At 41.0% G+C, this 17,180-nt stretch overlaps 1 protein-coding gene and 1 pseudogene across 1 annotated transcript in view; both read left to right on the plus strand.

Annotated features, from left to right (window-relative positions):
- Positions 1 to 604: 604 nt before the first annotated feature.
- Positions 605 to 17,180, plus strand: part of LOC117452294 (serine/threonine-protein phosphatase 6 catalytic subunit) — a 41,747-nt gene continuing 25,171 nt past the window's right edge. The window contains exon 1 of the mRNA XM_034090822.2: positions 605 to 766. Within this exon, the coding sequence (XP_033946713.1) occupies positions 692 to 766 (75 nt within the window). The 5' untranslated portion in view covers positions 605 to 691. The remainder of the gene's footprint in view (positions 767 to 17,180) is intronic.
- LOC117453038 (serine/threonine-protein phosphatase 6 catalytic subunit-like) lies at positions 11,490 to 14,387 on the plus strand (annotated as a pseudogene).

Genomic DNA, 17,180 nt, shown 5'->3' on the forward strand with positions numbered 1-17,180 from the left:
ATTGATTTTAAGATCTTTAGTTCATACAATCATACGTATTGGGATAATTTGTATTAATGTGGACCGGAGGGAGAGGGTGACGAGCATAAGTTTCACTTTCCTTTTTTATTTCAATTCCAAATTTGGTCCTGAAGAATCTGTTTCTCTGTTGTCCACGTTCATAAAGCAAAGCAGCAGCATCAGAGCACGGTGCAGAGTCTCTAGATGAGTTCACAGCAGTCCCTCGTTCTTATTAAACATCCATGTTGTAGTCCGCTGTATAGAAAACTGTGGTTTCCATAGTTTCCCCACAGCAGCAGACGCACACAATGACGTCCGCTGGCGCATCATAAACACGTCGGATAGTGAAAGTGCATTCGGATTCTCTAAAGTACCGCAGTCTCTTCTCCTAAGTCCTTTTGAATTCTCCTATCCACTATCCCTTAACCCCGTGACGTTTCACTAAGAGGTCAAGGAATAGACGATAGGGTTAGAACTTAGGAGCTGATTTTTAAACTATCCGACTGCAGCCATAGATAGATGTAGGGCAGGGCGTGGTTTGGGATTGGGCCTTCATTGACAGACAGGTGGTCTTTCTTTGGTGTCGAAGGTGAACAGATACATGCTGTTGGTAAACACAGACGGCAGGGGGCAGTAGAGGGAGCTCGCTGAGTTGTTGCAGGAAGTTGCGCATGACTACAAGCTCGGCACCATGGCGCCTCTAGATCTGGATAAATATGCAGAGATTGCCAAACAGTGTAAATATCTCCCAGAAAATGACCTGAAGGTAAATGTGACTTTATATAAATGTGTTTTTGTTGAGACATGTGATGGACTTCTGATGGTATGTTGTAACAGCGTGATTATCTGTTAGCTAACGTGAGCTAGCTAGTAAGTTAGCCTGCTGACTCCATCTCTTGGCCAGGAAGTGAAAACAGTTCAAAACAAATGTTCAGTTTAGCTGCAATAGAGAAACACAAGTCCGAATTACATTGATCAACACTATGAATGACATGTCGTTCCCTGCTGAGGGTAAAATGAAAGATATCCGCAGTGACGTAGTGAGGCTGCCTGTCATGGTGGTGGCAGCGGATTGTTTACTAGCAGCATCGTTAGCTGAGAGCAAACACTGTGCGGCGAGCTGTTTGGCTGATGCAAAGCGGAGTGCACGTGCTGGGGTGTACAGTTTAACCATGTCCTGGATGTAGGAAGGGCCAGATCCATTCGCAGCATGGTACGCAAGTACCAGTGTCTTGAAGTGGATTCTAGCCATTACTGGAAGCCAGTGAAGGGAGCGGAGGCGTGGTGTGGGAACATTTAGGAAGGTTGAAGACCAGACGAGCCGCTGCATTCTGGATGAGCTGCAGAGGTCGGATGGCACGTGCAGGTAGACCAGCCAGGAGGGAGTTGCAGTAGTCTAGGCGTGAGATGACGAGAGCCTGGACCAGAACCTGCGTGGCTTTCTGGGTCAGCTGGGGACGCATCCTCCTGATGCTGTATAGCGTGTATCTGCAGCAGCGGGTTGGAGCAGCGATGTTTGCAGTGAAGGACAGGTTGTTATCTATGGCAGTGGTTCTCAAACTTTTTTCAATAATATACCCCCTTTGGGAAAAAAATGCAGCCAAGTACCCCCTGATCAGCGCAAACACAATGGTTAGGGGAACATTTCATTTCATTTCATTTCAAACCTTTATTTAACCAGATTGGTCCCATTGAGATCATAGATCTCTTTTTCAAGGGAGACCTGCAGCATATAGGTTCCACATGAAACATAAAACAATAAAGGACATTATACATTATATTTACAGGATACATAGTTATAGACATTTACAAGTGCCCATTGTATCGGCAAGCATTTCATTTACCCTAGCTTTAAAAACATGCAGAGGAATGAGATTGCTCAGTTTCAATTCTTGCTGAAGATTGTTCCAAGCAAGTGGAGCTGCGCACATAAAAGCTGTCTTACCTGAGACAGTCCTTGCTCTTGGCACATCTAACAAGACCACATCATGTGACCTCAGACAATAGCTGCTTGCAACTCTCTGTGTTATCAGCGAGCAGATATAATACGGGAGTTTACCCAACAAAGCTTTATAGATAAAAGTGTACCAGTGACTGAGCCTCCGTACAGAGAGAGATGGTAAACCTGCCTTGGTATACAGTGTACAGTGATGAGTAAGCGCTTTACAATTTGTGACAAATCTCAGAGCACTGTGATACGCAGCATCCAATTTGCTCAGGTAATTGGCAGGTGCATTCATATACAACAAATCCCCCATAGTCCAGCACAGGTAAAAAGGTCACAGTGACTAGCCTTTTCCTGGCCTCAAGCGAGAACAGGACTTGTTTTCTGAAAAAGAAACCTAGCCTAACCCTCAGTTTTTTTAGCAGGTTATTGACATGAAGTTTAAAAGAGAGACAATCATCAAGCCAGATACCAAGGTATTTGTAACAGGCAACAACTTCAAGTTTTGTTCCTTGCGTAGTTACTATATCTAAAACAGGCTCTGGAGTCTTTTTAGCTTTTGAAAAGAGCATTACCTTGGTTTTCTCAACATTTAAAAGAAGCTTAAGCTCAGAGAGCTGAGTCTGAATAGTGTTAAAAACAGTCTGTAATTTAACAACAGCCTCTTTAATGGAGGGACCTGCACAATACATCACAGTATCATCCGCATAAAAATGTAAAGTAGCTTCATCCACATTATCACCTACACTGTTAATATATATGGAGAATAAAAGTGGTCCTAAAACAGAACCTTGTGGTACACCATTAGAAATGTTTAACCACTCAGAAGACAGCCCATCAAAGTGAACACATTGGGACCTTTCAGAGAGGTAGTTCACAAACCACCCCACTGCATGGCTGGATATGCCAATACTGAGTAGCCTCTGCTTTAAAATGCGATGATCAACGGTGTCAAACGCTTTGGAAAGGTCAATAAACAGAGCTGCACAACTCTGCTTATTATCTAAAATAGTAGTAATGTCATTTACCACTTTCATTGTCGCAGTGATGGTACTGTGTTTCTTTCTGAATCCTGACTGATTTTTAGACAGGATATCATTTATACATAAAAACTCCTTTACTTGTTCACTCACTAAGCGTTCGAGCACCTTAGCCAGAACTGACAATTTAGAGATTGGCCTATAGTTATTTAAAATAGTTGCCTCCCCTCCTTTCAGTAAAGGCAAGACATAAGCAGACTTCCATACTTTTGGAATTGTGTTCGTGCTGAGGGAGAGGTTAAAAGAGAAGTAAGAGGTGGAGCAATACAATCTGCAGCTATCTTTTAAAGAAAGGTTCTACGTTGTCCGGGCCAGCCGGTTTCCTAGGATCTAACTTGGATAATGCTTCATGAACAATACCAACAGTTAAAGGAGTAAAACTGAAAGGGTTTTCCAGACCACATTGTTCAGAGTCAAGGATTGGAGCGTTCACAGGAGCCACACAGCCAAACAGAGAGCCACAAGACACAAAATGCTTATTAAAACAATTTAGCATAGTAGCCCTGTCTGATATAGTGCCAGATGCTGTGGTAAGGCACGGAGGTAGCTCATTTGGGATATCACCAGTGGAAATCGATTTTATGGCTTTCCAAAATTTCCTAGGGTTATTCAGGTTTTCTGTGGTAACCGACAAATAGTACTTTGATTTAGCACTTTTTATTTGGGATGTGAAGCTATTTCTTAGCTGCCTAAAACGTAGCCATTCTACCTCTGAGCCTGATTTCCTAGCCTTAGCCCAAGCATTATTTCTCTCATGAAGGAGACTGGACAGCTCAGCAGAAAACCAGGGATTGTTTCGTCCCTTCACTCTAAATGTACGCAGAGGTGCATGTCTATCTATAATTTTCATAAAACCAAGATAAAAATAAGACCATGCAGTTTCTACATCAGCACACAAATTGATTCTACCCCAATCAAAATCAAACAGATCATGTAAAAAACCCTGCTCCACAAAGTGTTTTTTGTCTCTCTTTGTGATGACACGTGGTTTAACCTTTTGGACCTTAGTGTCCCTAATTGTGGCTACAACACAGTGGTCACTCACATCATTAGCAAATACTCCCACAGATGAGTATTTATGTGGAACATTTGTTAAAATTAGATCAATTAAGGAGGATTTATTTGGGGACTTAATATTTGGGCGAGTAGGACTGTCTATAATCTGGGTAAAATTCAAAGAGGTACACAGGTTTTTAAAATCCTCTGACACAGAAGTTAACCAGTCCCAATTAAAATCACCAAGCAGCACTATTTCCTTGTAGGAAAGTTGCGATAACAGTTTTGCCAAAGACGATAAAGAGTCCTTGACAGCCGAAGGGGCCCTGTAGCAGCCCACCACCATGAGCTGTTGACCCTTTGTTACCTCAATATTCACAGCTAAAAATTCTAGCTGTTTACCAACAGATTTGGAAACCATATTAGTTACACAAAACTTATTTTTCACATAAATGGCAACGCCACCACCTTTTTTAGGCCGGTCAGTACGATATACACTGTAACCATTTATGTAAATGTCAGAGGCCAAAATGGATTTATCTAGCCACGTTTCTGATAAGACAATGACATCAAATGCCTATATAAAGAGGTAGAGCACAGTGCTGCACCATCAGTGTCTGATTTATTAAAACAACAACCTTGTAACTGAGAAACACTTAAATGACATTTCAAATGTTTACAATCCATCACTAAATTCATGGCAAACCAATTTTAGCATCATAACACTAAGACGACATTAGTTGCATTGAACTGATCTTTTTAATAAGTTGTACTTACAATGTAGTGAAACATGGGCTTGTGCTTCACTGAGGATCTTTGTCATTCTGACAGGAAGGCTAACTGCAGTTATTACACTTCACGTTTTGAAAATATGTGTATCTCTGTTAATATAAAACCCACACTGCTCAAACTTCCTTACTTTTTCTAAAATTAGCATATTTTTTTTTTGTGGGGCGTGGGAAATGAAGAGAAACAAATATATGAACATTTTATGAGCATGGGATTTTGACCCCTCATATAAACATATGCATAATGCTGTGCTATACTTTGCTTATTGTTTAGGTCCTTTGATAAGCAGGCAGTCATATCATTAACTGGAACTAGCTAGATCTGATAGATTTGGACATAAACGCAAGTGAAGTCTAACCGGACGCGAGAGAGAGATCAGATCAGATCAGCTGCTGCTGACGGAGAACACGCAGCTCTGCATGATCACAGCTCCGCCGCTGTGACGGAACGTTGAGTGAGCCAAATACACTAAGAGTTAGACCTAACACACGTAGCTAGTTTATCTACTCTGGAATAGTGTTGCACAGTGTACTGATACTTGAAAGGTACCGCGATACCCTGCCGTTAAAAACGTTACGATTCCTCTGTTTCATTAGTATCGGTACTTTAAGAATGACGGGGAAAATTACTCCGGTGAGAAAGCGCCGTTTTAATAAGAGCCGTGTGTGTTGTTTAGAGTCGGTGAGGTCCTGATAATTTATTCCAGTAAATTACTCAGACCTACTAAGTGACCTGACCGAAGTTACTGAGTCTATGTAAGTTTACTGCTTGGCTCAGATCCACCAACGTCAGCAAGATCTCACCTCTACTACCACTGAGACAAATGTAATATTTGTGATATTGGGCTATATAAATAAACATTGATTGATTGACCTCTATTAACTCCCCGAAGAACCAGGTTCAATTAACTGCTGTTTCTATTCAGACAACTCTTTTAATCTGTTTAAGCCAGGGGTGGGGAACCTCCGGCCCCCGGGCCGTATACGGCCCGCGAGACCATTTGGTACGGCCCTCGAGGTAATTTATAAACACACGCAAAAAAGAAAAAATGAAAGAAATCTGGACCGCAAACAAATTAAAAAAGCGAGGGCCTGTTTTTCCTGGCCAAGGTCAGGGTCCTTGAACACAACACGAGCCTAACGTGTCATCACGTGGTATATGTCTCGTCTGACAGGGGTGCAGTTCTGACGGAGAGCACCAGAACACCGCTCCGGCACTTCCAAAAATTGCAGTAGCCTACCCATAAGGAGCCGTACACATGCCGCAGTTGTTGCGTGGCTGTGTCTTAGTTGAAAGCCCAGTGGCGATCTGTCATACTGATCATACAGTCAATAACTTTGTTGTTATTAGCATCTGGTTAGCTAGCTATGCTAACGAATATAAGAAGCTTTTTCTCCAACCAGTGAGGTAAAGGCACATCTTTATATGATCATTATTATAAAAAAATAAGATAATAAAGTAAACGGGTATAAAATACTATATAACAGCAAAAAAAAAAGTTGTTATTAATATACAAGAATACAGTTTGAAAGGGGAGTGATTTGTAAAATGTCCATAAAGAAAAAGTAAATCTGTTTACAGTTCTGTTTCATCTGGGTGTTGAGAGATGTATCCATAGAGCTCCTAATGTTGCTCTCAAAGTGCACCAGATTGATGCTTTTAACTTCAACATTTAAAAACAAATCTTCCCGGGGGAGCATGCCCCCCGGACCCCCCTAGAGGAGGTTAGGTCCCCCCCCACTTAAATCATGTCCACATGGATAGGAAACTAAATACATTTGCACACATCTTGTGTCTATATCTTTCTGTTTTGGTGTTCATGCCACAACCGTGCACGTGCATGCATCATCATGGTAAGATATCTGGATTAAGAGGTTGCTTTTTCTTTGCACAGCATGAAAGAAAGGCCAAATGAATGGGCTGTGATTTTATTTTTTTTAAGCAGAGGTCAATAATTTGTACGGCCCTCGGAGGATGTTGAAAAAATTGAAATGGCCCTTGAGAGGTAAAAGGTTCCCCACCCCTGGTTTAAGCGATCCCGAAGGATTTTGATATCAGTAAATGGGGTGTGTTCCTACCTAAACGTGTGTGTGGCAGGGTGCAGTCTTACCTTTGAAGCAGGAGAGGAGAGCACAGATTTTCTTTTTAGTTGTCCCAATCCAAAGGTGAGATCAGTTTTATTTGAAGAAAAATAGGTCCAAAACTAATACAGAGTCTTTACCTTTTAACACATTATAATCATACAAAACATATCATGCTGGGGTTATATTTTTATCTAAAACCTTAATTCATATTCATAAGATTCCCGTACGTCCTAACAACGCCTTCCGGGTAGATCTAAATAGTGTTATTCATTAGATTCCCGTACGTCCTAACAACGCCTTCCGGGTAGATCTAAATAATACTACTAGGTCTAAGATTCCCGTACGTCCTAACAACGCCTTCCGGGTAGATCTAAATAATACTACTAGGTCTAAGATTCCCGTACGTCCTAACAACGCCTTCCGGGTAGATCTAAATAATGTTATTCATTAGATTCCCGTACGTCCTAACAACGCCTTCCGGGTAGATCTAAATAGTGTTATTCATTAGATTCCCGTACGTACTAACAACGCCTTCCGGGTATACCTTACCGAGAGCCATCTAACCCAGCTCTGAGGGCCAGAGCTTACCGGGAGAGAGTATACCAGGGGTTTCCCCCTCTCTCCCCCCGAAATCCAAAAAAGCCAGTCTTTTTATGCTCAAAAAACCGGATAGAAAACCCCAAAAACACCTCCTCTATACCCAACCAACATATTCTATTGGCTCTGGCATAAGACACACCTTCCCAAGTTTGTGTAAAAAAACAAACAAAACATGACTAGACATATTCTATGGCTATGACATATCCACCCTTTTGAGGCCTCAATGTGTTTCTCCTTAAGTCAGGAGCCCCCCCCCCCCCCCCTGCTGTGAGAGGAGAGGAAAGAAACTGCCTACTCTCTTATCAGAGAGTAAGGCATACATCATTATAGGCCTTACACTCACAACTTAACAAACCACTTTGTTTTGTTTATGCTGTAAATATAGAAAAACCTAAAATATGAAGCATTTTCATTGTGGGTTATACAAGAATATAATTGATTATAACTAACTTTCGTTTTAAGTATTCAACATACTATGAAGATCTCAACACCCTCTTTTTAAAACGCAAAGTTATCAAACAGCAACAACTAAAATTGTAAGCATACATACATATTCAAAAACCATCAAGAAGCATTCTCATTATGGGTTCATACAAGAATATGATTGATCATATATGATTTATAATTAACTTTCGTTTTAAGTATTCACTTCATACTATGAAGATCTCAACAGTGTTCAGCGCTCTGCTTCCACTCCCTGCACTGCAGCCATGCCTGCAGTCCCTCCCCTCTCTCGTGCACGCGGCCACGCGCTAGCTGCCAGAGCACGTGAGAAAACGAGAAGCATGGCTGCAAGTGGGAGTGCAACTGCCGAGGGCGGCTTGTTGACAAAAAAGACGCCAGAAGCGAAATGTGGAAGTATTTGAGCGATATCTCTGACAGTGAGGGCCAGCCTACGGACACCACGAGGCCTTTCTGTGAGACATGTTTAGATCCCTGCAGACCAAGGGAGCCAACACATCAGACTGGGCTAAGCACCTCGCCGACCGGCATCCAGAGCTGTTTAAAGAATTTAAAGACAGACAGGTTAGCGAATGTGATAGATAACATAATTACATCATGCTCCAGCCCATGCTCTCAAATCTAAGTCAAACTAGTGTAATTTATTTTGTGACAAACGAACGTTTTCGTAGTTTGACGAGGCAATTCATGGCAATGATAACTGTCTAATATGGCTATCTTTTTAGCTAACTTACCAATGTAGCTAACATCTGCAATGTACATTTTGTCAATAATTATTTATATTACTGTACTATTGTATGTTAATAAAATATAAAAAAAATTATATTTTATAAAACAAAAAAGTTGTTTGAGATGATGCTTAATTTTATTTAATACGAATTCTTGTCATTTATTTTGTTTATTGTTCTCATTGTTTAAAAGTTTGTGTTATGGTTCTGGTGTGAAATAAAGCACAATAATTACTAGAGATGCAAGATATTGGTTTTTTTAAACCGATACCGATAACTTCCTTCTTCTCGAGACCGATACCAACACATTGTTTATGCACTAATTATTTTAACGCATGTGTATTTTTTTCCTCGGCCGCCCCGTAGCTTCAGAGCGCAACGAGTTTAAAATACCATCTACAAGCTGATGCTGACAGCTTGCGGCAGACCACACTTCCACGCTCACCGGCAGGCACCGACTGGCCATCGGGAGGACCGGGAGGGTGTGTGTATGTGTGGCGCGAGCGAGCGAGAGAGAGACCTTACGTGCATTGTTGTTGTTAGCATCTGGTGCTAGCTAGCTGCGCTAACGGATATAAGGAGCTGTTTAAATGAAAACAGAGGAGCGACATTTCGCCACAACTGCGCCGAGCACTTGACTTGATGCAGGAAGCAGACAGCGGGACATTGTAGGAGAAGTCGGCACACTCAGCACGGATAGTGTGCAACATGATTGCCAGCGTCCAGGCAGCTCCGGTTCGAGCATATGCCTTGAGTTGCACATAGCTCCAACGCGCGCACACCACACACACACACACACACGCACTTTGTATTGTATTATTGTCTTCGTACGCTTTTACACACCATCGTAGCGATGGTGATGTTTCAGGTGACTGATCAGGTTCGAAGTATTAGGGAGCGCTTGGATTTGTGAAAAACTCCCCTCATCCCAATCCACCCACACCGCAGTACTTTTTCCTTTTTTTCCCCAAAAAAATATATTGTATATTATCGGGGATATTATACTGTATCGGGTTTATCTGGATGACGTCATAATTCCTAATATCGGACCGATAATTATCGTGCACCACTAGCATTGAACCTTACTGTGCAAGATTTTGAATGGATGTAAGTAGTGTGTTAGCTTCTGTCAAGAGACAGCATTTGATAGTAGGAAACTAACAATACTAAGTAAAGTAAATTTGGCACCATATTAAAATAATTAGTAAGGTTATAATAAACTAGTAAGTTACACAGTGTACTAGTGTACTTAAAGGAAAGTGAGTTTGAAGGTTACAATCTGCTGATTAGAGTGAATGTCAACTACAAACAAGTCAAAATTATGATTATTTTAATAACACTTCTCTTAATATCTCCAGTTGCTTTTGGGCCCCTGAACTGCAGTGTAATGTATAAAAGGGAAATTTCTACACTGATAACCTATTGTGTGTACACCTTCAAATATGAAACCACTTGTAGCCCACTGTGATGCGTTGGCTGGCTATAAGTCAGTCATGCTGTGACCCACTGACCAAGCAGTCAATGTCAACATATCTTATTTTATAGACACTAGTGGGTTTTTGTACTAAGAAAGTAACAAGATTACACATCCAAAGGTTCTGGACCCTAAGGCCAGTGCGGATCACTGGGAAGTTTGCTTGTCTTGTAAAGCCCGATAGTGGAAGTTCACCATGTTTCTTCTTGTGATCTGTGAAACAAATCTAAATCTTTCCATCCCCTATTAGTAGGGATGTCCCGATCACCTTTTTTTGCTCCCGATCCGATTCCGATCATTTGATTTTGACAATCTGCCGATACCGATTTTCCCGATCCGATCTTTATGCAATGCATTAAGAGAAAAAAAAGGTAACAAATAACGGCTGGTCATCCAAACGCGATGAATTCAGCTATCTTGGCTGTTATTGTGTGGCCTTTTCACTGTTCTGGGCAGTTTCTCTTTCCTTTTAAAAGTCTCTGAAAGTGTCGGTTGTTTCAGTGCCGTTACCCGAGTGGCCGCTGTTACTACGTCATGTTGTTGTTGGTGTTTGTTTCTCAGGTGGCGTATTAGATTGGTCGTGTTGAACGTAGCTCTGTTCTTTCCACCACGCGGAACCTCTGCCTTTCCAAAACATTATTTACACTGTTACACTGCCTTCGCGTTCAATTTTATAATACTTCCAAACTCCTGACATTTTCTCTGTCCCGACTCCCGAGTCACCAGCTGAACGTAGCCTCTCGTTAGCTTACTGCTACTATCAGACACTGCGCCCACTCTGTTGCCAGATTTCAGAGGAATAAGCAGGTCTGAAAACAAGCCCAAAGAAAGCACACATACATGATGTTGTGTAATTTTAACCAAAACTAAGTCCTCAGGATGACTTTAAGACGTGAACATGGTCATTTTTGTTTTGTAACATTAAATTAAAAAAAAAAATTTATTAAAAAAAAAATAAATAATCCCGATCCCACGATTTTTTTTCTCCTGATCCCCGATCTTTTGAAAATCACGTGATCGGCTCAGATCCCCGATCACGTGATCGGATCGGGAACATCTCTACCTATTAGTTGTTCATTAACAACAATATTACATCTCAGATTTAAAGACGGTTTTATGAGTCAAGGTGTCGCAGACTGTAACCGTTTCACACGCTGTTCACTTGGAAGAATATTTTAGTTTAAGTTAAAGCTTTGTCCTTAAAATGGTCTCAGTGAAAAGCATGCTAGTGCTGAATGATGACATCATGGTTAATGTCTGTGTGCTGTGTTTTATCAATACAGAGGTTATGGTGATTACGTGGTGACCTTCTGCTGGAGGAGTCCAACGTGCAGCCCGTCTCCACGCCTGTAACAGTATGTGGTGACATACATGGACAGGTAAGAAGCAGAAGTTCTCTTTGCCCCCCTGACGGTGCCTGCACATCCTGCGGTGCAACAGAGGTCTCTTGTACGCATAAGTGATGCTTGCACTAACATGCATCTCTTGTTCTACGTTTTATGATCTTTGTGAACTCTTCCGAACGGGGGGCCAGGTTCCTGACACAAACTACATATTTATGGTTGTGCATTGAAATAAGTTTGAACTCAAATGAATCCCGTCTCAATGTGTTCTATTCAACAGATGTTAGTAATCCTCTGTCATCTGCAGGGCGACTTTGGTTGACCGAGGTTATTACAGTTTGGAGACGTTCACCTACCTGCTTGTGCTGAAAGCCAAATGGCCCGACCGCATCACGCTTCTACGTGGAAACCATGAGAGCAGACAGATCACCCAGGTGTATGGCTTTTATGGTAGGATTGGATGAATGCCCATCTTCAGTGTGCACTGTCCCCATATCTCACTTCCTGTTTGAAATCAATGTTCACTCGGTCTTTCAGATGAGTGCCAGACCAAGTATGGGAATGCAAATGCCTGGCGTTACTGCACCAAAGTGTTTGATATGTTAACAGTTGCAGCTGTAAGTATTGCCATGTGACTGGGCTTTGACTTTGGTTGTTGTTAATAAATAAGGAAGATTGATATGGTGACCTATAAATGATAGTTCATCATGCCTTTCAACGTGTTTATTTCTGATGTAAATGATGTCTCCGTAGAGAGATGCATCCATGGCGTATCGCTAGAGAAGCTCAGGATGGTTCACTTTTGATGATCTTAGTATTTACATGGACTCTGTTACAGACAGGGCAACTCACTGGGACACTATCACAACATGTCTTGGGGGTTGCACAGTTTTTTTTTAATTGCATGGAAGGTTGATTTCAGTCCATCTCCTTTTAATTTAGTTAATTCTTCTCTTTCACCGCCACATGTTTGCAAACATAAAACCATGACCAACATTTGATATGCACTATTTTTCATATAGGAAGCAAACTTGTTGTCCTGATGATATATGTTGCCACTGAATACAGTATGTTTATTAACCATGGGTTAAACAACATGTAATGTGATGACTAACAAAGCCTCCACAAATGAGCTGGTTCTGTCAGATAAACAGTTTGATTCATTATATCTATACATTTAGGACCTACATCTGAATTTTGGGTTGTTTTCAGCTGATGGACGAGCAGATCCTGTGTGTCCACGGAGGCCTCTCCCCAGACATAAAAACTCTGGATCAAATTCGAACTATTGAGCGGAACCAGGAGGATTCCCTCACAAAGGAGCCTTTTGTGACCTGGTGTGGTCAGACCCTGAAGACGTGGACACCTGGGCCATCAGCCCCAGAGGAGCCGGCTGGCTCTTTGGTGCAAAGGTCACAAATGAGGTAGGTTGGCCTCACTTTGATTGTGTTACAAGAATACGTTCACTTGAGTTCGTACATGCAACATTAACATTAAACAAAGTACACAAATATGACCTATGCAATGGTAGCATTTATTTGATTTGCTCCACTCCAAATGTCAACAATAAACTTTTTATATATTCACTATTTAATTTGAAAATATAAATAGTAGTTCAGCTCAATGCGTCTCAGATCAAGACAAGAGTCATCACTTTCAAGTCGAGTCTTAAGTCATTTATTTCTGTCAGGTCAAGTTGGGCGTCAGTAAAACACTTGGCTCCAGTCGCATGACTTAAAGTCAACAACAACTGGAGTCTGCTGTCATGATGCAACACTGAAAACACACAGTGTCCAAGCCCCATAGAAGTAGCAGCGATGCAAAGTGCTTTGTGGTACGTGAAATATAGGACCTGACTCCAAACAGAACTTGGCCCCTCAATCCTCTGTGAGCAAGAGGCAGTAGCTATGAGGCAGTTCAGTGTAGTGAAAGCTAATGCAAGATCTGTCATTTTACATGTCCTTCGTTGTTACATTTTAATTCATAAATAAAATGTCACTTCAAATCTCAAAAATGACAGTGACGTGAGCACAGCATCTGTTACCTGATGTTGTGTATTTACTTCTGTGTATTTAAGTCCTTCAACTTTTCCTCTCAATGATCTTGTGGGTCCCAACAATAACAATAAAAGAAGGTTCTTCTTTTTAACATATTTTCTTTTTTTTCTTTCTCCATCTTTCAAAAACTGCAGTTTGTTCACATCAACAACCTGAAGCTGATCTGCAGGCACACCAACTTGTCCACGAAGGCTACAAGTTCATGTTCGATGAGAAGCTGGTCACAGTGTGGTCGGCTCCGAACTACGGCTATCGCTGCGGCAACATCGCCTCCATTATGGTCTTTAAAGATGCTAACACAAGAGAACCGAAGCTCTTCAGAGCAGTGCCTGACTCTGAGAGGGTTATCCCACCCCGAACAACTACACCCTATTTCCTGTAAGCCCATTAAAACCAAACCAGCAGCCATTTGTTCAGTGCACAGACGGTGGCATCGGCACTTATAAACCCATATGAATTTTGTATTGTACATTTAGAGTATTTACAGTGCACCTTGCTGTGCCAACTGCCCGTTGTTATCCCCAGTACAGTTAAGTGAGGTGGCGCAGCAGTGTCGCTGTGCTGTTTTAGAGGAAGGATGAAAATGACCCTTGTAAAACGTTCATATTTATACATTTAGATTGTACTTATCTATAGAAATTCCCTCTGCTGAGAAATTGCTGGTGCAGTGTTATATACAATGTCTCAATTTATTTGTTATGCTTATGTATTAAAACAGGATGTCAGATAATAAAGCACTGCACAAATTGGAGTTATACACTTAGTGTTATCATGTGATATTATAAATAAACATGTAAACATGGGAGTACATGTGTAAAATATCCATTTGTTTAGAATTCTGAAAGGCCTGTGATACATTTGAAGATTCTCTGTGATTTCAAGATTGGAATCAGTGCTTGTGATTATTGTTTTCTGTGTAACCATTCTGTTTTTAAATAAATAATCCATTAATTGTAAAGTTGAGTTGAATACAGTTGGAGTGCTTCTACTTTGTATTCATGTTAAGGCTCCTACAAAACGCCAAACTGACACCAAAGAACACGTCCCGACGAAACACGACTGTTGTGTCGCCTCGCGTCGCCTGCGTCTTGGCCAAAAAGTCGCACTGGAACACACCGCAAAGTAGTGTGTATTCGTCATTCAAAAGAGGCAACCAGAAGACAGACTGCGTGATATATAGAAACGACAAATAGCTACATGCTACAGATCGAGCCAAGCAGCACAGGGATGAACTATGCCAATATTTTTAACAGTATCGGTGCAGTGCCTTTTCAGTGGGCCAAGATATAGCAAATAACCAAAAATTCAATCAACATTTTGAATACTAATTTCCTGCCATTCTAAGGAAAAGTATATTAAACAAATCAACTAACACATGGTATACTTAAACCCCCGCCCGTGGGGGCAAACAACAACAATATTCACAAACTGCTTGTGTCAGGCATGGGCGTTTGGAAGCATCCTCAATGTGGTAGGACAATTTTGATGGGGGTGTGGTGGACCATGGTGGACCTAACCTCCTCGAGGGGGGTCTGGGGGCATGCTTCCCGGGAAGATTTTGTTTTTATATGTTGAATTAAAAGGATAAATCTGGTGCACTTCGAGAGCAACATTAAGAGATCCATGGATACATCTCTCAACACTCATATGAAACAGAACTGTAAACAGATTTACTTTTACTTTATGCATATTTTACAAATCACTCCCCTAGCTACTATTCCTGAAAAGTTGGGTTTTAACATCAGAACTACAAGTTATTTACACAAAGAAGCTAAACCGGAGGGTTCATTAACATTACTATTACGAAATAACATAATATAGTTTAGGGCTGATTTAGGACTACTGTTGTGTTCTTTTTGTTTTATTTGTACTGTTTCTGTTCAGATTTTATTTAAAGTGTATTTTGGCATTAGGAAACAGCAGTATAAAATCCAATGTATTATTATTATTATTATTATTATTATTATTATAATGTAGTTGAGTATGTTTGATGTAAATACATCTTCTGTACTTTTACTTTAGTAGGATTGTTTATGCAAGACGTTTACTTGTAATATAGTGTTTTCACTATTTATAACGGGTATTTTCACTTCAGTAAATATCTGATGATTTATGTCACCTCTGCAAATACAGTTAGGCTACTTGGAGCACGGAGAGGCATTGATTCTATTTGTCAAAGCTACTGCAGAATTAAGCGTTTCTCAAGCATTTGATATTTGTTTTTGACATATACTAATACATTATTTATTTGTTTAGTCACATTTTAAAGGCAGGTTACAGAAATGTTGTAGTATGTTCATCTTGGTACATCTCTAAAGGTGCTGGCTGATACTCCCGTATCTTCTAGACGGCGCATGCGCCCACATTCCTCTCAGCTCTGTAGCCAATGAACAGAGGCCCCGCCGTGTCGTCATCAGTCATCTGTGTTGGGATGAATACGTGTAGCTCACCAACTAGCTGCAGCTAGCTTGTCAGTCGAGACAGCTAGTACATATTGACTGTCACAAGGATAGATTTTCTTTACGTGTATACAGCAAAGAAGCGAACGTACATTCATTGAACATTTGAAAACGCTACGGACTGATCCGTTGTCGAAGTTAATATGGTAAGAGAAAGGCGACGAGCAAGCTAACGACAGCTAGCATCGCCCGGTGGTGGTGTTAACTCTTATTGTTATGGCTAGAAGAGCTAGCTGGCTAGCTGTCTGTCAAAACATAGTCTGACAGTGTCATTGCACATTTCCTAATGGGATTACACTGACGAAACACACAGACAGAGCTTTTACTTTGCAGCAATTTGTGACACCACTTTGGTTGGAGTCAGTAAGAATACACTGAAGCGTTGACACGGAAACACATTTATTTACAAACTCCAAATGTAGTTTTATTTCCTAATGCAATCATTTTTGATGAATTGCATACTTACTCCATCATAACATGTCCTCAACCCGATAAAGAAGCATTTGAACCCAAACCGTTAGAGTCTCTGGTGCAGAATTCAGAAGGTTGAAAATGATGATCAAATTATTGGACAGTTTTTTGACATACCAATTTGACAAACATGGATCGTTTTCCAGTGCAGTAAAACACATCCTTCAATTAACTACTTAATTATCACCTTATTATTATTCTTTGTAATAAATGGCCCTTAAAGTAGAAAGACTTGACAACCAAAATGTTCCAGCTTTTGTCTGTCTTTATTTTTGCCCGAACAGCCGACGCCGATTTCATTATTATGGAATGATAATAATGGATGCAGAAAAGCTCTTGATCTTGTTGCTGGACTCATTACAACAACGTGACATGTGACTGTTCTTACAAGAAACCCATGTTGTCAATATTGCAATTTTGATAACCGTCTCTTTTCTCTTCCTAGCTGTAACAGAATGGAATTACCAGAAACAACTTGTTTGGAGTGGTACTGCATAAGGACGCAGCTCTGTTTCAGCCTTCAGAACAAGGAGCCACACACTTCCATGTGTCACAGGAAGTCCCTTACTCTCTAGAAACTGCAAATTGCACCAAAAAAGAGACACTCAAAGGACAGACATGTTTGCCAAGTTGAAGAAGAAGATCGCAGAGGAGGCGGCCACAGCACCTCGGAGTGGTGTTCGGATACCGCGCACCTTCAGCAAGGAATCCATCACCTCAGTAGGGGCAGAC

Source organism: Pseudochaenichthys georgianus, chromosome 9 (genome assembly GCF_902827115.2).
Source record: "Pseudochaenichthys georgianus chromosome 9, fPseGeo1.2, whole genome shotgun sequence".
NCBI classification, from domain to species: Eukaryota; Metazoa; Chordata; class Actinopteri; order Perciformes; family Channichthyidae; genus Pseudochaenichthys; species Pseudochaenichthys georgianus.